Here is a 23,809-nt window from a genome sequence, read left to right as displayed (position 1 = left end):
AATTAAGATGCATTTTTATGAAGTATTATATGCTCTTTATCTAGCTACGTCTTACTTTTTTTTGAATGTAGTACACCTTTGAAAAGTGTCATAGCAGCAAAAAAAAACTAATCAGATTTGAATTTGTATTGTTTTATTTTTGTTTTGTTTCTGCTGCTGTACAGTATAAACCTAAATTTCCATTTGTCATTAATAAAGTTTATTTTATCTTAGCTAATATAGTCTAATTTCTGTATAGAAATATGCATATGCCTTGTGTTTAACAGTCTATTCATGTTGTAACACTCACTAAGTTTGCAAGGAACCAGTACTTACATAGACATCATTCGGAATCATAATGGGAACCAGCTGTAGACAGGAGACAAGTCCATCACAGGGTACACTCAGTTGTTCAGAAACACAGATCCATATTCACCCATTTTTTTGACTAATTCACTCAGACTTCACACAGAGAGTGCATGGTTCAGGAATGTTGAGCTGTTGGCTTTACTGGAGCATTGTGATGTTTATAACCAACTGGCTGCTCCACCTGGCTTCGCCTGGAAGAGTGATAAAATAAAATAAATAAAAACCGGATTTGGTACTTATGACTGCCTCATTACCACAGAAAGACGTGCTACTTTTCAGCATTATTCAGAATTTATTTCTTCTGAGGTAATTAGGCTCTTTTTTAAGATAAGAAATTTTACTGTGAAATTTTGTGTAGGATCTGGAGAAGCAGAAGTAATTCTGCAGCAAAGAACAATTCATAGAACAGTGGAAATAATTGTGTCATACCTGCATGAAATGTCCACCCCCACACCCTCCCCATCTCAAAAGATTTGTTACTTCAACTCAGTCATGGGATTACACAGAAAGGTTTTTTGCTCATTTATTATTTGCCCTACAGAACAACTAAATCGAACATTTTTTGTTCACCATAAAAATAAGCATTCAGAAAAGATCGCATGGATTTTTGATATGATCAATGTAGAGAAAAGCCAAGCAAAATGACACCTTTTATTGGCTAACTAAAAAGATTACAATATGCAAGCTTTCGAGGCAACTCAGGCCCCTTCTTCAGGCAAGATGTAATACAGAAACTGGACATCCCTATGTTTATATACACACTCTAGGACAAGAAACAACATTGGTAGATATTTAAATGAGAAATTTTAAATGTAAAAAATTAATACATTCATTCAGGCTAGGGTTAATTTAACAGGAGAGAAAAGAACAATGTATGGTCAAAATCTCTGGATAAGATAACTGTCCAACAAAGTCTTTTGAAGTTTGTAATGAGTTTTTTGAAAACAATGTGGGTCTGTAGACAGGTTGTCTGTCATTCTGAGAGATGTAAACAATCCTCATATCTGGCCATAAAACTCTTGTCTTTATTCAATCCATGTTCAATCCATGATTACATCTTGCCTGAAGAAGGGGCCTGAGTTGCCTCGAAAGCTTGCATATTGTAATCTTTTTAGTAAGCCAATAAAAAGTGTCATTTTGCTTGGCTTTTCAGTACATTCAATCCATGTTGTAAAGTATTAAATTTTAGCATGAGTTTAACTTCCCATTCTTTTCTCTCTTGCTGTGTTTTGAAGTTGCCCATAAGCACTGTGACTTTAAAGTCCTTCTCACAGTGTCCATGGCTGTTGAAGTGGGACGCCACAGGAACATCTGTGTTCCCATGTTTAATGTGGAACCTGTGTAAATTCATTCTCTCGCGGAGTGTTTGTCCAGTTTCTCCCACGTAGAGTGCAGTGTCAGGACATTTCATGCAGAAAATTAGGTAGACTACATTAGATGATCTGCAGGAAAATGATCCCTTGATGTGATGTTCAAGTCGGCAGTGTGGTATAACTATACGGTCTGTATCATAGATGTGGGCACATGTTTTGCATCTTTTCTGTAGGCATGGAGATGTGCCATTTTCTGTTGGTTCACTTAGGGACACTCATGGACAGTGATATGATCAATGGAAGACTTACTGAGCAGCAAATGTAAAAAAGAGTGTTCTTTTTCAACACATATTTAAAAATTCTCTATAATTATTCTGGTCAACATAAACACCTATTTTGTTATGAAATCATTTCTAAATCTTTTGAAGTAAAAATCACATTGATATTATGCTGTGTTCTTAAAAGGTGCAAAAATCTAGTGAAAATGGCAACTTTTAGTAAGGTTGTCTTAGTTTTTCTTTTTTTATAGATATTTATGCATAGACAATATACAATTTTATTATTTTATATTCTGTTTTGGACTAAATCAGAAATAATTGCAAAGCTTTGCACAAATAGGTATAGTGGTGTTCACATGATGTTTCAGCAGACTAAATGGCAGAAGTGTATAATTTTACATACTCATGCTATCAGTACTGAAAAGGACTCTACCACAGTACAAAACTAGAGAAGAATCATTCAGGCAGGATATGGAGGGAGCAATTCTCTGTGTGCACAACATGCAAAATCATTACCCTTTTGGTGGGTGCCTTGCTGTTGCCTCTGCAGTGCACCTGTTGTCACTTTCATTTGCACCAAAGCAGGTGAAGTCGATTCACAATCTCTTATTCTCCCTCACTGGACAAACTGATATACACGATGCTTAATTGACTTGGTGTTAGACTGTTATGATTAGGTGTTCCCTTAATTATTTTGAGCAATGTATATAATAAAGACTGCGGTGGGTTGGCACCCTGCCCAGGATTGGTTCCTGCCTTGTGCCGTGTGTTGGCTGGGATTGGCTCCAGCAGACCCCCGTGACCCTGTGTTCGGATTCAGCGGGTTGGAAAATGGATGGATATAATAAAGATAGAGACTCATTAAACATAATCCTGCAGAATAAAAGCTATAAAACTAATTTCAGATCTCAAGAGCTTAAAAGATCTACACAGGGAACACAATGAAACCACACATTTTGATCTTCTAGAATGTGCAATGTTTAAGTTAGAACAGAAATCATGACATTGATTTAATTAAAGAAGGTAAACTGGTGGCAAGTTGTTGCTGACAGATGTAACTTTTCCAGGATCAAATGATGTAGGCAGTTGTCTTAGGCAAGCCAGTGACATTGTGTACTTCTTTTTTACTCACTTAAAAGATATACAGTATATTAATCTTGAGGAAAGTAACATTTGGCACCAATAAGACATGATGTGATTGACACTGTCCTTTTTCAATTTGGTTTGTGATCAAAGGTCTTGACCTCTTTCACATCATGCATCTATTGGTAAGCTGTCTGTATAAGATCAGTCTGTCTAGGACAGAAAAAAGGCCTGGTTTTCAGCTTTCTGATACCCTCATTTTTAAATGTGGTCCCCACACTACTACTCCCTCTAATATTGATTTTACAGTAGAAATTTTAACAGAAATGTACAGTACTTGAACACTGATGATCTCTTAAATACTGTATGAAGTTAATAAAGTATTCAAACAAAAAATTGGAAAGAAATAAAGTAATAATAAAACAAAGCTACTCTCAGTGTTAACTACTACTAACATAAAAAAGAAACTCAATTTGTAACAATGACGACTACTACATAAAAAAAAACAAAGTCAGTACTGATCTTCTTCTTCTTCTTCTTTCAGCTGCTCCCATTAGAAGTCGCCACAGCGGGTCATCTTTTTCCATATCTTTCTGTCCTCTGCATCTTGCTGCATTACATCCACCAAATTCATGTCCTCTCTTACCACATCCATATACCTTCTTGTAGACCTTCCTGTTTTCCTCTTACCTTGCACCTCCATGCTTCTCCCAATATACCCAGCATTTTTCCTCTGCACATGTCCATACCAACACAATCTTGCCTCTCTGACTTTGTCTCCCAACCCTCCAACCTGAGCTGACCCTCTAACATATTCATTTCTAATCTTGTCCATCCTTGTCACAGCCAATGCAAATATGCGGACAACAAAGTCAGTACTGATATACTGTATATAATAATCCAGCTCAGTTTATTCTTTGGGTCACAGAAGGGCACGTATCCATTTGTAGGTAAAAATACAAGAAGAAAATGACAGCCCAAACAACAGAAGAGTAAACACCAAAATACTTGAAAGAAACTGTTTCAATTCAAATAAGATTATGTCTTCAATACCATAAATGCTGTTTTAGAAATCATTTAATCAAGTAACTTCGGTGAACTTTACTGCATTGAATTACTTTAAAATCTGGTTTTCAATGGACACACTTGAGTGCATGTATTACAGAGCTAAAAAGTAAAATATCATGTTTTTTTATGTACTGACTGTAATCCCGCCCTAATTCACAAAAATAACTCCAGAAAAATGTGTACTGCAGTTTATCTGTAATTGTGTGTCAAAGCTTGTGGTAACCTTTACCACAGTATATAGTGGAGATGAAAGCAGAGCACCCAGCTTTGAGACTTTTGTCATTACTCTGAGAACAATTATTTTGCAAATGTAAATATTTTCATTTTATTAGACAAATTTCCAGGAGCCAGAAATGTGATTAAGGATACAAAAATCTCAAATCAATGAATTGGAAAAATACATTTTGTAACATATATATTTTTTCACACATTTTTACATTCTATGATGGACTAGTATCCTGTTCAGGCTAAACTCCACAACAACTCTGAAAAAGCGTAAGCAAGTTCAAGAATGTTATGTTATGTTACATTTTCATATTTATCAAATTTTTCCTTACTGTTTTGGATATATATAGTAGTGGGGTGAGTCCAGGAATAATTGGGGAGCCAAATGGGCAAAACTCCATTTACTTTGGACAAAAAAGAAAAATTTCAAACCACATGCTCAATGGCGTTATAATGATAGGCTAGTTGCCTTCTAAATTGCTCTTGTGGTGTTCTCGAAGACTGTCTGTCCAGGGTGGTATGGTCCAAATCAAGAGCCACCTTCTGGGCTTCTTTGGCTCCTTTACCCTCAAGGGGCAGTTTCTCAAAAGCTGTGAAGGAAACAAGATATAAGACTATTAGCAACAGCACTCCCTCTCTTCTCAGGGTGATACCATATACATTAGGTATGCCAGGAAGACAATCCTTTGGTGCATTGTGACGATGCGGGTTCGGCTCCTTGCTCCCATCATCTGGTCCGGGAGCCCTTGAACCCTACACCATCGGTAATGTTACCAATGAGCTTAGAAGTGAGGCAACAACATAGCAAGGGGATAGAGTATAAAAGTGTCAAGTACTTTTATTTAAAATCCAACAACAATGTTCAAATAAATAAGTGCAGTGATTCAAAGTCTTCAAATAAGTAATAAAACGAAAGTGACACGTGGAGGTTTAAAATAAATAGAAAAATCTTCTAAAAAAAACGAGATTAAAATATCACAGGAAGCAATCCTTTACCTGCAGCTGCCTGTCACTGTGGTCCGGTAGCCCTCCGATCCTTGGCTACATTGGGCTCCAAACCGGACCGAGACTTTGGTTATTTCCCCAGCGGCCAAGGCGCTCATGCTGGGGCTAAACCAGCCCAAAGCCTCCTCAACTCCCGCTCCTGTCAATGGTTAGTCGTCGCCTCTACTGGTCACTCTAGCTACTTAATCGCTCAGCTGGAGCGACCGCTTCCTTCAGCCCCACTGAGTGTTGGCCAAACACTCCCCTCGTGGGCTCTCCTCCCAGCTACCTGCTTGCTCGCTCGCTGTCTCTCCTTTCTCACACCGGCTCTCTCCACCTGCTTCCTGTCTTCTTGCTACATCCTGTTCTCTTCTTTCTTTCATTTTTCTTACATTTCTAGCCGACTTGTGCTTCTATATATTGAGAGGGCATAGCAGCTGCGGCAAATTAGCAGTCCCAGGAACAATCACGGATGCGGGCAGTCTCTCACCTGTGCACTTAGGTGAGAAACGGCCAAATCGCAGATTGCCCTGAGAACTGCTGCAGCCACACAACCGCCACATCCCCTCGCTAAGCTGCGAGTGCAATTATTTATTTTTAACGGGTCTTTTGAATGGGAGCTGTGGACCCGCTATACCACATGCGTATGCATGAAAATATATATTGTATAGAGTGTGTACTAAGTATGTACTTAGTAATAAGAATGAAAAAGAGGGGATGAAGTGTTGGTGTATCCTATATAATGAACAAGAAAAAAGGGAAACAAGTTATAATAATAATAGCTGAATATGACTACTTGGGTCTTCAAGACCAGTTTTCACAAAGTAGGGAGTCATTTCCGATGTGAAGTTGTGTCATATTTGGTCACAGATTCCAAAATAAATGCTGTGTTCTGGCTTTGAGTTGCTTTATATGTAGTCTGGGGTGGAACTTCTGGCCCAGGGGTAGAGGAAGAATCATCAATAGGCAATAGACAAGAAAATGTTACCAACAGTGCCCTCACATACTCAGAGCCCTGAAGCTGCCCATTTATTATGCATGTCAGACATTACATTTTTTTTGAAATTTGAAGAAAAAAAATAATGCACTCGGATTAAACCGAAAAAACAATAAGGTGTGTTTGAAAACCTCACAAACAAAAAGAAAAAATCACTCAATATATATTGGTACAGTATTGCATTGAAGTCACCAATGACCAGAGGAGTTGTGAAAAAAATGTCTCCCTCACAGAGACATCACTCACCACAGTCAGAGCAAACACTTGAGACAACAGACAAGGCACCCAGAGAGTGCCGTAATCTAAGTCGCTTGTTGAAAGGAGAAACATCGGACACCATCAGAAGGAGCCGATCTGCGACAGGAACAGCTATTCCCTGAGTATGACAGCAATCAGAGCAACCCATTATAAAGTGATCCTCCGACTAGGATGTTGGATCCTCCAATTAGCTGTGAATCACCCAATCTTGCTGAGATTGCACAGGTGGTGAACCAGCTGAGGGTAGGGAAGGGTGCAGGGATCAGTGGTATCCAGGGTGAACTTCTCCAGGTTGGTGATAAGGCTGTCCTCCTAACATTGCATGCAATCTTTGCTTCCATTTGGGAGAATACCTACCAGAAACCAGAGCATTCTGGTTTTTACGCCTAAGAAGTCTACCATTGACCGCATCCTGGCACTGAGGGTTCTCATGGAATGCAGACGCGAATATTGGCAGAGTGTCTTTGCAGCCTTTGTCAATGTTTGACTCAGTTGATCAAGCTACCATGTGGGACATTCTTAGACTTCGCAGGATCACCTCAGGGTTGCTGGATACCATGGCCAGCCTGTACACTGGTGCTGTTAGTGCTGTGTAGAGTGGAGACAGAACCTCTGTGATTTTCCCAGTTGATCCTAGCGTTCATCAGGGATGTGTTCTTGCTGTTACTCTCTTCAGTGCTTGCCTGGACTGGGTGTTGGACAAGGTCGTGGGGTCCAGAAAGATTCACTGATCTTGACTTTGTTGACAATGCTGTGATCTTCACGGAGTCAATGGAGGCTCTGATCGAGGCTCTTGAGAGACTGAGCGCGCAGAGTCTGAGTGTCTGGGCTTGGAAGTGTCTTGGATAAAAACCAAGGTCCAGGCCCTTTAATGACCTCTTAGTCACAGCCATCAGCAGTGTGTCTGTCTGCGGAGAGAGTGTTGACCTTGTCCAGAGGTTTACTTACCTCGGCAGTGACATTCATGCCTCTGGTGTCTCTTCTTATGAAGTCAGTAAATGAATTGGGAGAGCATGGGGGGTCATGAGGTCACTGGAAAGGGGAGTTTGACACTCCCGTTATCTATGCAAAAGGATTAAGGTCTAAGTCTTTAGAGTCCCGGTGCTTCCTGTCTTGCTATATGGTTGTGAGACATAGATGCTATCCAGTTACCTAAGATGAAGACTGGACTCCTTCAGTACTGTGTCACTTTGGAGAATCCTTGGGTACTGCGGGTTTGACTTGTGCCGAATGAGCGGTTTCACTTGGAGTCCCAAATAAGGCATATTGCCTGCATTGTAAGGGAGCATCAGTTACGGAACTACGGCCATGTGACGCAATTCCCAGAGGGTTATCCGGCTCGCAGGATACTTATTGTTGAGGACCCGAGTGGCTGGACCAGGCCAAGGGGACATCCACGTAACACCTGGCACGATTGATAGAGGGTCATTTCTGGAGCGTGGAACTGGACCGCATGTCTGCCTGGGGGGTTGCCAACCAGGAACCAGAACTGTTTCATCATGTCGTTGGTGCGGCAATGTGCTGTACCAGTGCATGCTTCCCAAACTGACCTGACCTGAGGAGTAATATGCTCCCAGGGTTTAAAGTTGGTAACCAGTCTTGCTGTTGAATTTTGTACATATTATAATTTGTTTAGACTCCGAGCAGGGATACCAAACAATGCATTGCAATAGTCAAGTCGCGAGGTGAATAAGCGTCTCAGTTGCAGTATCAGAGAGTAACAACACTCACTAAAGTTTATTATCTAAGCATTGAAATTTATTGTAAGACAAAAGCAACTGTTTTTATTGCAAGGAGATCAAACATAGTGTACTGGTAATTGGCATAATTGTCTATTAAGGGTCAGTGATGGTATCACCCGTGCATAAAAAACAAAGATTATCAAAACTGTTGTTGAGATAGCTGGGTATTTAGCAGTTGGTCTGTAACAGACAGCAATTTCATGAGAAATAACAATAAACTCTTTCTTTCTCAGATACAGAAAGGTAAAAATTACGGATGTGTTTCTCTGAGGATAATACATTTATTCAGGGAACAGCATAACTATACGTGCCTTGTGAGCCTGATATGGCTATGCCTTGTGAGAGTGTTGCTAGCTAAAGTTCTTGTGTTGTTTAACCAACTTGACCTCTTTCGTATGTGCTGATAAGTTCACAATCTTAAGTGTTACAGGAAAAACACAGTCTTGGTCACAATATATTTCTGAAATTTTCGCAGTAGGAATACGAATTTCAAATTTAAAAGAGTTAATAAGTGCCTCTAGGTCTGTTTCTGTTTTTGTAATTTTCTTAATATTGTATATGTTCTATTTCATGCTGTTACATCAAAAGTAGATAACAAACATCATTTTATTTCTTATTTTTCTTTGAATAACAGGTATGATTCACACTCCCCTTACATTTTAGATTAAACATATTTTCTGTGAATGGTATTCTCCATTTTCTTGATATCAGACTGCAACTACCATGCTGTAATAAAATTTATAAAATGTTTGATTTGTACTGGTTCTCCTGCTCTTTCTGTATATATGAAGTGGATTCTTCCACTTGAATTAACTTTATTTATGCTGTTATTTCTATCTGCTCACTAGTTTAACTGTGACATAGCCATTAGTTCATGTATTTCCTCACTTCCTCTAAGCAACAAAAACTTATAATGAGAAGAATACCAGCAGGGGTGTTATTGATGGCCAACCATACTATCAGGCATGAATTTGACAAGTGTGTTCCTTACCTTTCTTATTACTCAGAATCCCTACGTGTTTTTGAATCTCATACAGCTGTTCTCATTAAATATTTTGTATAAAATTAATTTGTCTAGGTTCAGTGACAGCATATAATAAAACAGATTAAGGTACCATGCCAGGGCTAAAGGGCTCGAATGCCCCCACGCCAGACCAAGGGGTGGTGAGGTGCACTAATCCTTTCTCTCTTTCCACTGCAGACCAGTTACAGGAAATTCCTTCTGGCCTTGATGACGTCACTTCCTCTGCCATCCCTTAAAGCCGCCATCTTTGCCTCATCCAGGCAGTTCTGTTGTGGACTCAAATCTGTACTATTGTACTTTCAATTCTCAAATTTGCAGCCGGGCTTCAAGTATACAGGAGGCTGCCCAAACCTTTTTACAGCTCCTGTCTGTTCATTTGACAGTTTCTGATGTTCCTAATTTAACAATTAATTAATGGATAGATATTGTTGGGCTCCATGTATGTTAGTCAGTTTCAAACCACTTTGGGTCCTGTCTGTTTAAACAATTCTGTGTCTTTATGTGTATTCATTCTGTAACAATTTGCCCTGTGAACATATCAAAGTGCTCTGCATCTGCACTCACTGAAGAGTGCTATACACAAATTATCTGAATGGAATTGATTTTAATGAATGATTTTTACTATTTAAGAAATGGTAGGTTAACCAGTGGTTCTAATTTTTATTATTTACATTCTGGCATGAAAAACATATTATTGTTCTATGATATGCATTTCTCTGTCATACTTCATAATAACATGTATTAAAAAATCATTAATGAACATTAAATAATTCTAAAATGATTATTTGTTCACAGACACTTAAATAGATATGAATTCGATTAAATAATAATTTGTTTATTATGGTCATGTCTTATTGTGTAAACAATGGTAGGTTAACTGGGGCTGCTATTGTTAATTATTTAAATTCTGGCATGAAAAACCTATTATTGTTTTAATAATATACGTTACTCTGTCACACTTCATAATAACGTTTATTAGCAAATCATTAACATTAAATAATGCTGAAGTGATTATTAGTTCATGTACACTCAAATAGATATGAATTCCATTGCATAATAATTCACATATCATGTATTTTAAAACATTTACAAAAGATTTAACAAATGACTAATAAAACATTGTTACCAATGAGTAACACAATATTCATTTTAGGAAACGGTTCAGTAATATGTAATGGATTCATGACTTCATTAATGTGTTGATTGAAGTCCAGTTACACCATTTTTATTTATCATACACAACTACTGTTTGAGTTGTTTAGAAAACTGGCTACTTAATGTTTTTGCCTGGCTTTTAACATTGAATGAATTTATAATAATAATAATAATAATAATTCATTACATTTATATAGCGCTTTTCTCAGTACTCAAAGCGCTATCCACACAGGGAGGAACCGGGAAGCGAACCCACAATCTTCCACAGTCTCCTTACTGTAAATAGACTTTTAAATCTATAAATATCACTTATTCATTACTTGTAAAACCTTTTTTGCAGAACCTAAAAATATCCATCCATTGTCCAGGTTTCTAAATGTTTTTAAATGAAATTATTAGTAATTGCTACCCATTTATCTGTTATCAGAAGACATTTAATTTTAGAAAAACTGCTTTCTTCGCTGACAGTCTTACCTTCAGCAGAAAAATCATATATTAAAAAATATGACACCCAGGATTTGCTAAACCTTGCATTAACCTTCCTTTTTTCAAATTTTGAAATGTACAAATATGGAATAAAGGGGGTGGAACTGGTTTCCTTAACATTCAAGCTGTGGAAATCTGTGTACAGTATGTACAGTGTGTTGTTTGTTGCTTCATTTAAACATTCATTGTGCAATCAGTCAAAATAATTATTCCAAATATTAATTTTCATGTTCTTTCATCTTTGCTGTATAATTTTTACCTAAAGAAAATGTGCAAATCACTCAATCAAGTAAATGAGACAAAAGCATCTATTTTTCCAATTATTTTAAAGTCTTTAACAAACAGTTGACATTTTTATGCAATTGGTGAATCCCATTTACAGTATGTAAAAAAAACACAAAATTATTAACAATTTATTTAATCAAGCATTAAAAATAGAAAAGCAATAATAATAAGCACAATAAAATATTTGGCTGTACTGAAGTAATCAGGATATTAATTTTAACGGTTAACAAAAATAGGAATTAAATAGATTGTAACAAAATCATTAAGTATTACAGCCATTCACTGAAAATTACAACATTGGTTCAATTGCTTTAGGTTCAGTAAGCTGATGGATAGTATTTTTTTCTTGCAGTATATTCATGCAATAATGCAACAAATGGGGTAGAAATTATTTATTTATTACTCCTTCTAGTCTTTACTTTCTTCTTTCGTAACATTTGTTTTAATAAATCCATCATCTCTTCGGTTTTTAGTGTATAAATTACAGGGTTCATCATTGGTGGAATTGTTGTACACAATGTGTTATTTAGAATTCTAGTATTGTAACTGATACTGGCAAACTGTCCTGCAAAATACGTATAAGCCAGTGGAATGTAATACATTGCCACCAGCATGATGTGCGATGTACATGTTTTTATTGCTTTGTGCCTTCCTTCTGCTTTTGAAATTTTTAACAGTGTGATTCCAATGGCAATGTATGAAATCAGAATGATCATCAGTGGCATAAAAAGAAACAATGCTATACTTATAAAGCCCATTATGAGATTTGGGTAAACATCATTACAGGCTAAGCGGAACACCGGTCCATTATCACAAAAAAAACTGTTCACCACTGTGGACTTGCAGAAGCTGAGTCTTGTAATTAGGAGAACACTTATAGATGATGTGCCCACTGTTAGCAGCCAAAATGAGAGTATAATTAACATCATCCTGCTGTTGGTATTAATGCTGTGATAATGTAAAGGTAAACATATAGCGATAAATCGGTCGTAAGCTAACATTACAAGGGAAAGTGACTGCACTGAAGTAAAGAAATGAACAAAAAACATGTTAGCTAGACATGCGTTATATGTGATAAAATTGGAGTTGAACAGAAAAGTATCTATTAGTTTAGGAGTGAGGGAAGTAGTTGTACATAAATCCACTAAGGCTAAGTGACAAACAGCAATGTACTTGGGATTATGAAACGTTTGCTCCAAATATATTAACAAAATAACAAAACCATTAAAAAACACAGTAAAAATATAGAGAACCAGCAAGAACATATAATAATAGTTTGCAAAGGGCATGTCATAAAAACCACTTATGTAAAACATTTCTGGGTGCATCAATGTATTATTTGCCAGACGTATTGTACCTTGGAAATTCATTGCAGATAGAGTCTTGCTTTTTATTTCAAGTGACTATAAAAAAGGTACAGAATAATTAAATCAAATTACAGTAATTTTAAAAGTAAGTCACAATATTCAAATAAACATAGAAAGCATTTAAAGCTGTTTGTATATGTAATGGAGTAATACAGTATATTGATTAGTATGGAAAACAATAATGCATAAAGCAGGTTATAGAAACTGATGGATGAATGTATACATCTGATATGTTAAAAGTGATGTTAACATTCTAAAATATTAAGGATGTAAATCATAATTACCCAAAGAAAATGTGCTGTTAAACTATCAATAGCTTGTTCATTAAAATCAGCACATCATCATTTCTCTGTATTCAGCAGCTCCTGTATGTCTTCAACAGAGACTGCGTCTTTGAAGCGTTATTTTATATGAGGTTGAAAACATTTCTAATGAGATGCTAAATATATTCATAAAAGTGCTAAATTTTAATTTTCACATAATCCTTAAGGGAAGCCTTTATTCCCTTTTCCGCAAAGCAGAAACAAGCTATATGAAGACATTCAGCATTTGTATTATTCTACTTTAGAAACTATTAAATATACAGTGCATCCAGAAAGTATTCACAGCGTATCACTTTTTCCACATTTTGTTATGTTACAGCCTTATTCCAAAATGGATTAAATTCATTTTTTTCCTCAGAATTCTCCACACAACACCCCATAATGACAACGTGAGAAAAGTTTACTTGAGGTTTTTATAAATTTATTAAAAATAAAAAAACTGAGAAATCCCATGTACATAAGTATTCACAGCCTTTGCTCAATACTTTGTCGATGCACCTTTGGCAGCAATTCCAGCCTCAAGTCTTGTTGAATATGATGCCACAAGCTTGGCACACCTATCCTTGGCCAGTTTCGCCCATTCCTCTTTGCAGCACCTCTCAAGCTCCATCAGGTTGGATGGGAAGCGTCGGTGCACAGCCATTTTAAGATCTCTCCAGAGATGTTCAATCAGATTCAAGTCTGGGCTCTGGCTGGGCCACTCAAGGACATTCACAGAGTTGTCCTGAAGCCACTCCTTTGATATCTTGGCTGTGTGCTTAGGGTTGTCCTGCTGAAAGATGAACCATCGCCCCAGTCTGAGGTCAAGAGCGCTCTGGAGCAGGTTTTCATCCAAGATGTCTCTGTACAATGCTACAGTCATCTTTCCCTTTATCCTGACTAGTCTCCCAGTCCCTGCCGCTGAAAAACATCCCCACAGCATGATGCTGCCACCACCATGCTTCACTGTAGGGATGGCGCCAGGTTTCCTCCAAACATGATGACTGGCATTCAGACCAAAGAGTTCAATCTTTGTCTCATCAGACCAGAGAATTTTCTTTCTCATGGTCTTAGAGTCCTTCAGGTGCCTTTTGGCAAACTCCAGGCGGGCTGCCATGTGCCTTTTACTAAGGAGTGGCTTCTGTCTGGCCACTCTACCATACAGGCCTGATTGGTGGATTGCTGCAGAGATGCTTGTCCTTCTGGAAGGTTCTCCTCTCTCCACAGAGGACCTCTGGAGCTCTGACAGAGTGACAATCGGGTTCTTGGTCACCTCCCTGACTAAGGCCCTTCTCCCCCGATCGCTCAGTTTAGATGGCCAGCCAGGTCTAGGAAGAGTCCTGGTGGTTTTGAACTTCTTCCATTTACGAATGATGGAGGCCACTGTGCTCATTGGGACCTTCAAAGCAGCAGAAATTTTTCTGTAACCTTCTCCAGATATGTGCCTCGAGACAATCCTGTCTCGGAGGTCTACAGACAATTCCTTTGACTTCATGCTTGGTTTGTGCTCTGACATGAACTGTCTACTGTGGGACCTTATATAGACAGGTGTGTGCCTTTCCAAATCATGTCCAGTCAACTGAATTTACCACAGGTGGACTCCAATGAAGCTGCACAAACATCTCAAAGATGATCAGGGGAAACAGGATGCACCTGAGCTCAATTTTGAGCTTCACGGCAAAGGCTGTGAATACTTATGTACATGTGCTTTCTCAATTTTTCTATTTTTAATAAAGTTGAAAAAACCTTAAGTAAACTTTTTTCACGTTGTCATTATGGGGTGTTGTGTGTAGAATTCTGAGGAAAAAAATGAATTTAATCCATTTTGGAATAAGGATGTAACATAACAAAATGTGGAAAAAGTGATGCGTTGTGAATACTTTCCTGATGCACTGTATGTAGCTTTTGTGTAGCTTAGTATATTTAACATAAAATAATGTTTAGATTTCCCTAACAAAATCTCTGCTTTAAATTTGAACAGTGTACCAACAGTATAAATACAACTGTGGACAGTAATTTGAGACATATACTAAAGGATGAGGGAAACAGATCATTTATTGTTGACACTGTCCTGAATGGCATCCTCACTGTCACTCTGATGTAGAACAATGCCAGCAAAATGTTTCAAAAAATTGGGATGGGGCCTTATTTACAGTTCACTGTGTTGCATTACCTCTTCCTTTAGTAACATTCTGTAAACGTTTGGGAACTGAGGAGACCAATTGCTGTAGTTTTAAAAGTGAAATGTCTGATTTTTTAATGATACAGGATTTTAGCTATTCATTTTTTTTTTCATAATGGGACAAATGTTTTCAATGGTTGACATATCTGGTATTCAGACAGGCCAGTTTAGCACCTGGACTATTTAATTGTGGACCAATGCTGTTGTAATATGTGCAGAATGCAGTTTGGCATTGTCTCACTGAAATAAGCAAGGCCTCCCCTGAAAAAGACATCATCTGGATAGAAGCATATGTTGCTCCAAAATCTGCAGTCGTGGCCAAAAGTTTTGAGAATGACCCAAATACTGTTTTTCATAAAGTTTGCTGCTTCGGTGTTTTTAGATTTTTTGTCAGAGGTTTCTGTGGTTAACTGATGTATAATTGCAAACATAAGTTCATAAGTTTCACAGGATTTTATTGACAAGTACATAAAGTTTATGGCCCTTCTATTTCAAGACCACTGCAATTCACCCTGGCATGCTGTCAATCAACTTCTGGACCAAATCCTGACTGATGGCAGCCCATTCTTGCATAATCAATGATTGGAGTTTGTCAGAATTTGTGGTTTTTTTGTTTGTCCACCCGCCTCTTGAGGATTGACCACAAGTTCTCAATGGGATTAAGGTCTGGGGAGTTTTCTGGCCATGGACCCAAAATTTCAATGTTTTTTTCCCTGAGCCACTTAGTTATCACTTTTGCCTAATGGCACGGTGCTCCATCATGCAAGGCACTGTCTGTCACCAAACTGTTCTTGGGTGCTTGGAAGAAGTTGCTCTCGGAGGATGATTTGGTATCATTCTTTATTCATGGCTGTGTTCTTAGTCAAAATTGTGAGTGAGCCCACTCCCATGGCTGAGAAACAACCCCACATATGAATAGTCTCAGGATGCTTTATTGTTAGCATGACACAGGACTGATCTACTATCTATTTTCTGGACGTCCCAAACAATCAGAAAGGGGATTCATCAGAGAAAATGACTTTATTCCAGTCCTCAGCAGTCCAATCCCTGTACCCTTTGCAGAATATCGGTCTGTCCCTGATGTTTTTCTTGGAGAGAAGTGGCTTCTTTGCTGCCCTTCTTGACACCAGGCCATCCTCCAAAAGTACTTGCCTCATTTTGCGTACAGATAAACTCACACCTGCCTGCTGCTATTCCTGAGCAAGCTCTTCACAAGTGGTGCCCCAATCCTGGCACTTGCTGGATTTTCTTGGGCACCCTGAAGCCTTCGTCACAACAGCAGTGGAAATGGGTTTTTTGGGATTAAGTTCATTTTCATGGGAAAGAGGGACTTTGCAATTAATTGCAATTCATCTGATCACTGCTTGTAACATTGAAGAGTATATGCAAATTGGCATCATAAAAACTGAGACAGAAAACTTGGTGAAAATTAATATGTGTCATTCTCAAAACTTTTTCCACGACTGTATATATATATATATATATATATATATATATATATATATATATATATATACAGTGGAACCTCGGTTCACGACCATAATTCGTTCCAAAACTCTGGTCGTAAACTGAGTTGGTCGTGAACCGAAGCAATTTCTCCCATAGGATTGTATGTAAATATAATTAATCCGTTCCAGACCGTACGAACTGTATGTATATATATATTTTTTTTAGTTTTTAAGCACAAATATAGTTAATTATACCATAGAATGCACAGCGTAATGGTAAAAAAAATGTAAAAACATTGAATAACACTGAGAAAACCTTTAACAACAGTGAAAACTAACACTGCAATAGTTTGCGCTATAGTGCTAGGAACCGCTCGCTAAAAACACATTTTTTACTGAGTTTTAAGCACAGGGGAAAAAATTAACATTTGAAAAATCCGTAATTTAATAAACCACCAAGAAAAGTAACATTGCAACAATGCAGGCTACGAACTGATCACTGTAAATAGAACTGAAAACAAAAACAAGCCTTCTCTACCTTATGCGTCCCTCGCTCGCTCTCTCTCGCACCTGTGTGTGTGTGCGTGCGTCTCTCTTTTGCGAGCCTGGAGCGCCTGTGTGTGTGTCTCTCTAGCGTGCACCTGTGTGTGTGTGCACGCCTCTCTCTCCCGTGCCTGTGTGTGTGTGTGTGTGTGCGTCTCTGTTTTGCGAGCCTGGAGCACCTGTGTGTGTGTCTCTTTAGCGCACTCCTGTGTGTGTGTGTGCGCCTCTCTCTCCTGCGCCTGTGTGTGTGTGCGTGCGTCTCTCTTTTGCGAGCCTGGAGCGCCTGTGTGTGTGTCTCTCTAGAGCGCTCCTGTGTGTGTGCGCGTGCCTCTCTCGCACGTGCTCCTGTGTGTGTGTGCAGCTCTCTCTCTGTCTCACGCTGCCTGTGTGTGTGCCTCTGTCTCTCGCGCTGCCTCTGTGTGTGTGTGTGTCGCTCTCTCTCTTGCTCGCTGCACAGGAAATGCACAGGGAGAGACTGAACATGTACAAACCGAAAGGGAACCTGGCTTGTTCGTATAACGAGTGTGTGGTCGTGAACCGAGGCAAAACTTTGGCGAACTTTTTGGTCGTAAACCGAGTTGTACGTGTACCGAGACGTTCGTGAACCGAGGTTCCACTGTATATATCATTCTGCAGTAAATTGTGCCTTCCCAGATGTGCAAGCTACCTCTGCCATATGCACTAATGCACCACCATGCCATCTTGGAGGCTGGCTTTTGAATTGTTCGCTGATAACGAGCTGGATGGTCCTTCTCCTCTTTAGCCAGCATCCATGATTTCCAAAAAAAATTTTGATTTATCAGACCACAGGACAGTTTTCCATTTTGCCTCAATCCGCCTTAAATAAGCTCGGACATGGAGAAAGCGTCAGGTGTTTCTACATCACGTATGTGGCTTCTTCTTTGCATAGTAGAGTTTTAACTTGCATTTGTGGATGCAGTAATGAACTTAGATTTCAAAAGTGTCCTTGAGCCCATGCAATGATTTCCACTACAGAATCATGCTGTTATTAATGCAGTGCTGCCTGAGGGCATGAAGATCATGGCCATCCAGCATTGGTTTTCAACCTTGTCCTTTTCATTTTGAGATTTCTCCAGATTCTGTGAATTTTTTAATGATATTTTGAAAAACCCACATTTTTTGAAATTTAACATTAAGGACTGTTATTTTTAAACTGTTGCCCTATTTGCCTGTGCAATCTTTCACAGAATGATGAACTCCTTTCCATCTTTACTTCTGAGAGATTCTGCCTTTCTGTGATGCTCTATTTTCAATTAAATATGAGACTAAATGATTTGCAAATCATCACATTCTTGATTAAGGTAATGTATAATGTGAGTCAGAAATATTCTCTGAAGAGATTTTACATTAATTAAATTTTGATAACCAGTTTCTAAGTTTTAGCAACAAAGTCTACTTGTGAACTGCACCGTATAATATTTTTATGTTGCATAGATGTCACTTCTTGAATATGCTGTTTTGTACAATGTGTAGACATAATATACAAGCTACTTTTTCATGTTTTTCTGAAAACATTTTTAAGCAGCCACTTTATGAGCACTCATACAACATTATATAGTTGCACAAAAGCAGCACAAACTAACTAATAAACCATCAGATGATAAAAATATCATGACATGATATTGTTTGTGTCTTCAGAGGAATGAAATATACTTGTGAAATGTAATTTTAAGTAAACATTATTTAATAACCAAATATGAGAAACAGTATAAATAACCACAAAATAAGACACAGAGGTTTTTAAGACAAACACAAAAAATGACAACTATGCCATAATATAAAAGCACACTTTCCTAAAGAAAAATCTTTTGATGAATGCAAACTGCTATTGTTTACCAAGGCATGCAGCAGCACTTCCAACAGCAAGAAACACCAAAGTGGGACAATACAACGAGGAGAATATTTCTGGACATCACATCCTTTTCTTACTCTTTCAGACACACTGATGTATACTGTATTTAATTTATATAATCTGTTATTTTTCCATAGTCATTAAGTGAAATTAACAAATCCCATTTTATATTTAAAATCCTCACTCTCCGTTGGACAGTTCACTGCGTGTTTACTTCTGAAATACATTGGAATATCCATGCATCCATTTTCTATACTTTCTTCATCCTGAACCTATCTCAGTAAGCATAGAATGCAAGGTATAACTAATTCCTGGGCAGTCCATTGCAGGGTGAATAACACAGACACACTAGGGCCAACTTAACATCACCAATCCTCCTAACCTGAAGGTCTTTGGACTGTGAGAGGAAACCGGAGAACCTGGAGCTCAGAGATGGGGAGAACATGCAAACTCCAAATTTTCACGGAGCTGTCATAATGTGAATTTAGTATACTCTGTGTGACGACCACTACTTATGTCTGAGGTCAATGAAAACAGAAGCCCTTAGCAATTAAACACTTTGCAATTAACAGCTGGGTTGGGAAGCACATAGATTATGAAGGATTTAACATGCTACTTTAGTGATTTAACACGCTACTTTAGTTACGATGTACTTTGAGAACCACTCCCAAATTAACAGCCGATCTTACAATGGAGTTACGATGTTTTTAGCATCTAATGTGCTGGCTGGAACGTGAAACAGAGGTCTCCCACACCAGTATGCCATAGATAAATTACACAAAAATCACACTTTTGCCTTAAAATACAATTTATTGTTAAAGTTTATTAATTGGATAATAAAAATCCTTATATACTAAGTAAAGATTTGTCTATTTTCCTTGAATGACCTTTCGTTAATATGTATTTCAGAGTAAGAAATGTAATAAACTGTATTTATATCATTATTATAAAATGGATACTTTTGTTGTAATTTATTGACAATCAGTTTCTTGACAATCATTATTGCAGTCTTATTTCAGATTATTCAGACTAGATAACATCTATCTATTTACTCATTTATTTGTAATCCTTCATAATGCAATTCTGAGCTATGGGAGAGAATATAAAGTTCTGTACTTAAATTTATTTAATTGAAGGCTATCTTTTCTAAATATCCTTTTTAACGACAGGCTCTTGTGAATTAACCACATCAGGATTTGCTCAGACCATCCTTTAATTATCCTGACACTTCAGTGACCCATTGGGCTTTTGCATTTTTAATGAAGTCCTCCTAGACAGCATCACTTGTAAACTGGATAACACATTCAAGATAAAAACACTAAAAGATAAATCTTAAAAATTGGAGTCAGTAGTAGTAGATGCAGTGTACAGTTAATATACATGCTGTCTTTTTAGAAGATAACACAGTAATATTTTTACTTTGAGGCTACAACAACCTTGTATGGGATTAAGCGGATCTGAGAATTTTAGTTTGAGAATATTCTGTTGCCTATGGATTTTAAACAATTATGAAATTAACAAAGAAGACTGTGTTTAATTCTAATTAAGGTTTATTAATCCTGTAATATTTCAATTTACTTTTTACAGTAAACTTAATATTTACTAAAACAATATAAATCATAACTAATTTACTTCAAAGGTAATCAAAAGATTCAATGTGAATATTCATAATGAATACCCAGGTTTCAACTACTGCAGCTAGACTCAACAGTACATTTGTTAAACCTTTGGGATTTTACATTAGTGGATTTCAGTCTCTTCAAAATGTTCAGTATTACTATTTGTTTTTGTCTGTGGCTTATCTTGGAACTATAATGGCAAATATTCTTTTAATGACAGTTATTGTATATGCAGAAAATCTGCATACACCAAAGTATATTGCAGTTTTTATGCTTTCAGTAGTTGATATCAGTTACAGCAGCTCATTTATTCCAAGATATGTACTATCATTTGCTTTTAATTTTAATTTTATTCCATATGAAGCATGCTTAGCTCAACTCTTTTTTGTACATTACTTTTGCGCAATGGAATCAATTTCTCTTGCTGTTCTTGCTTATGACCGATTGATGGCTATATGTTTTCCTCTTCACTGTAGTAGTATTCACACAAATAAGAGAATGATTTTAATTATTGGAATTACATGGATGGTTGCTTTTATGTGTGTAATTACAGCTGTTATTTTCATGACACGGCTATCATTTTGTAAGTCAGTTATTATTAACAGCTACTTTTGTGATCATGGGCCTATGTATGTCCTAGCCTGCAATGATAATTCGGCAAATCGCACAACGTCTTATATTTTTATAGCAATAATGATAGTCATTCCATTAATTTTTATCATAATAACATATACATGCATTATAGCAGCAGTCCTAAAAATAGCATCGGCCAGTGGAAGATTAAAAACTTTCAAAACCTGCACTACTCATTTAATATTAGTGGCCATATTTTATCTGCCTCTTTTACTGATGTATTTCATAATAATATGGGCAAATGACAAAATTGATACTGATGCTAGAATTCTTAACACATCCCTGTCTGCCACATTGCCCCCACTGCTTAATCCAATTGTATACACACTCAAAACAAATGAAATTACAGAACAAATCAAGAAAATGTTTTTCAGGAGTGTAATTAGTCCCATAAAATAATACTGTACTTAGGTATGTCTAATTTATGTAGTTATTTGATATATTTGAAAATGAAATGTGCACTGCATATGTTCTAACATAACCTAGAAATGTTACTTTATTATATGCATTTCATGTAATGTAAAACTAAAATCTGCATAAAAGATTAAACCTCTTCATCTGTATTGTTGTTTGCAGTACTATTATGTATTGTATGTAATACATCATTTTTAACGGGGACAAAAGAAAAATACACTTCTGGCTCTTAAAGTACCGCTTTCCTATATGTTATGTTTGACTGTGGAAATAAAATGGAAATGTTTAATTAAACTCTTAAACTATTATTAAAAAATGCATTATTCTAAGAAGCTTTTTATATCTTTTTAAATTAAAACAAGATGGAGTAATGCATTTTCATAGTTTTATTATGGCATAAGGTTCTGTTTGTAAATAATAATTAAAGATGTTACTTTAAAACTGCTTTACTGAATATTGCTATATAAATTTTAGAAAAAAATAATAGTTGTGTTTTTTGATAATATATTATATAAGGAACTTTATCTGAAATGTAATCAGTTTTAAAAGATTATTATTAGGCTGTTTTAAAAATGCTTCATAATATATTAAATTATAATATGTACATGAATATATTTTAGTAAAATTACCAATTTTATTAAAAGTGAAATTTGCACATTGTTTTAAAATTATATGTTAAGGGTGCACAGTTCTGGTCAATGACTCTAACTATACAGTAATTTATTTCTGCTGTTTAAATAGCATAAGAATAAATACTGTATTTGCTTAAGATGCATTTTACAGTAATCTAAAGTGCTTTGAAGTTAGGTTAATTATTGTAACATAAACTAAAAAAAATCATGTACAAAAAGTATTCACTTTCAGAGTCTGAAGATGTGGACTGGATGTAGTCTAATTTAACAATCTGTACAGCAACTTATATTACAAGTGTTATCCAATAAATAGAAAACATTCAGATGAGAACTAAATAACAGTAATTGAATACATCTGAAGCAGATGCAAGTAACACTAAATACAGAATATTAGTGAAATCAGTGTGCTGTAATAGGTACACGAGGTATCAGTCTTTATACAGTCATAGTTTCACAAAAGGAGGGTCAGGGCCTGTCACATGTCATTAAACAACCCATCCCCACAGGAAGTTGTTCATCTTCCTAATATTAATGTATATAATAAAGATAGCTAAATTTGAGTCCTGCAGAAATACTATAATTTACTTATGTAATATTAACGATACAAATAGGTAGTCATTTTTTTAAAATGTTCATCTTTATGAGAAATAGATCTTCTCTTTGATAATACAATCATTACTTATCATTTTCACAAACATTGTGTTTTATTAGAAGTTTGAACAATTTGTTACGAGAACAGGCCATTCAGCCCAGTAAAGCACAAGAATCCTATTTTAATACTTTTTCCAAAATAACTTCAGGTCGAGCTTTAAAAGTATCAAATGTACCACAGTACTGCTAATGTAATCGATGTGTTTTTTTATTCTGTGTGAAGAAAAATGTTCTAATTTTGAATAAAATCTACCCTTAACAAGTTTCCATCTATATCCCCATGTACTTGTAAAACTGAATTTAAATTAATAAGTGTGATTCACTGTACTAATTTCTTTTATACTTTTGCCTCTTAATCTCTGTTTGCTTAAAGGAAAAATGTTCAGCTCTTTCCATCTTTCTCCACTACTCATACTTACATTTATAGAATCAGCCTAGTCTCTCTTCTTTGGACTTTCTCACGCACTGCTGTCTTTTTTGTAATATGCAGAGCCCCAGTAAACCTGACCATACATTTTTATTCATTGAGAGCTAAACACAGTTCTAACAGAAATACATTTTCGTCTATCAGATCACGGGTTGGTTAAATTAGCTATTCACAGTCACAAAAACTTACAGATACGAGAGAGAAGGCATACCACTCAGGAACCAACCTTGTAATCAAAACTTCAACTTGATTACAAAGCTAGTCAAAGCATAATATGGTGGAAATTGTTCTAACAAATACATGGTGGCACCCATGAAAAAATAAAAATCTACACAATTGTGCAGGCAATCACCCATCTGTGACAAAAGTAAAATTATAAAACAAACAAAAGCTGCACAATCTTGGCAGATGATATTATGAACAAACAACTCCATGAGTGCCAAAACACAAAGGAAATAAAAAACAAATCCAG

General features: G+C 36.7%; 2 protein-coding genes across 2 annotated transcripts in view; one reads left to right on the top strand and one right to left on the bottom strand.

Annotated features, from left to right (window-relative positions):
* The window catches only part of LOC114650991 (olfactory receptor 6N1-like), a 93,308-nt gene that overhangs the window by 4,842 nt on the left and 64,657 nt on the right, over nucleotides 1-23,809 (top strand). The window lies entirely within an intron of this gene.
* LOC114650990 (olfactory receptor 146-like) lies at nucleotides 11,598-12,757 on the bottom strand. The gene has a single exon (XM_028800944.2). It carries the CDS (start codon nucleotides 12,614-12,616, stop codon nucleotides 11,639-11,641), a length of 978 nt encoding a protein of 325 aa, XP_028656777.2. The 5' UTR covers nucleotides 12,617-12,757; the 3' UTR covers nucleotides 11,598-11,638.

Source organism: Erpetoichthys calabaricus, chromosome 4, assembly GCF_900747795.2.
Source record: "Erpetoichthys calabaricus chromosome 4, fErpCal1.3, whole genome shotgun sequence".
NCBI lineage: Eukaryota > Metazoa > Chordata > Cladistia > Polypteriformes > Polypteridae > Erpetoichthys > Erpetoichthys calabaricus.
This window is presented reverse-complemented; position numbering and strand designations above follow the sequence as displayed.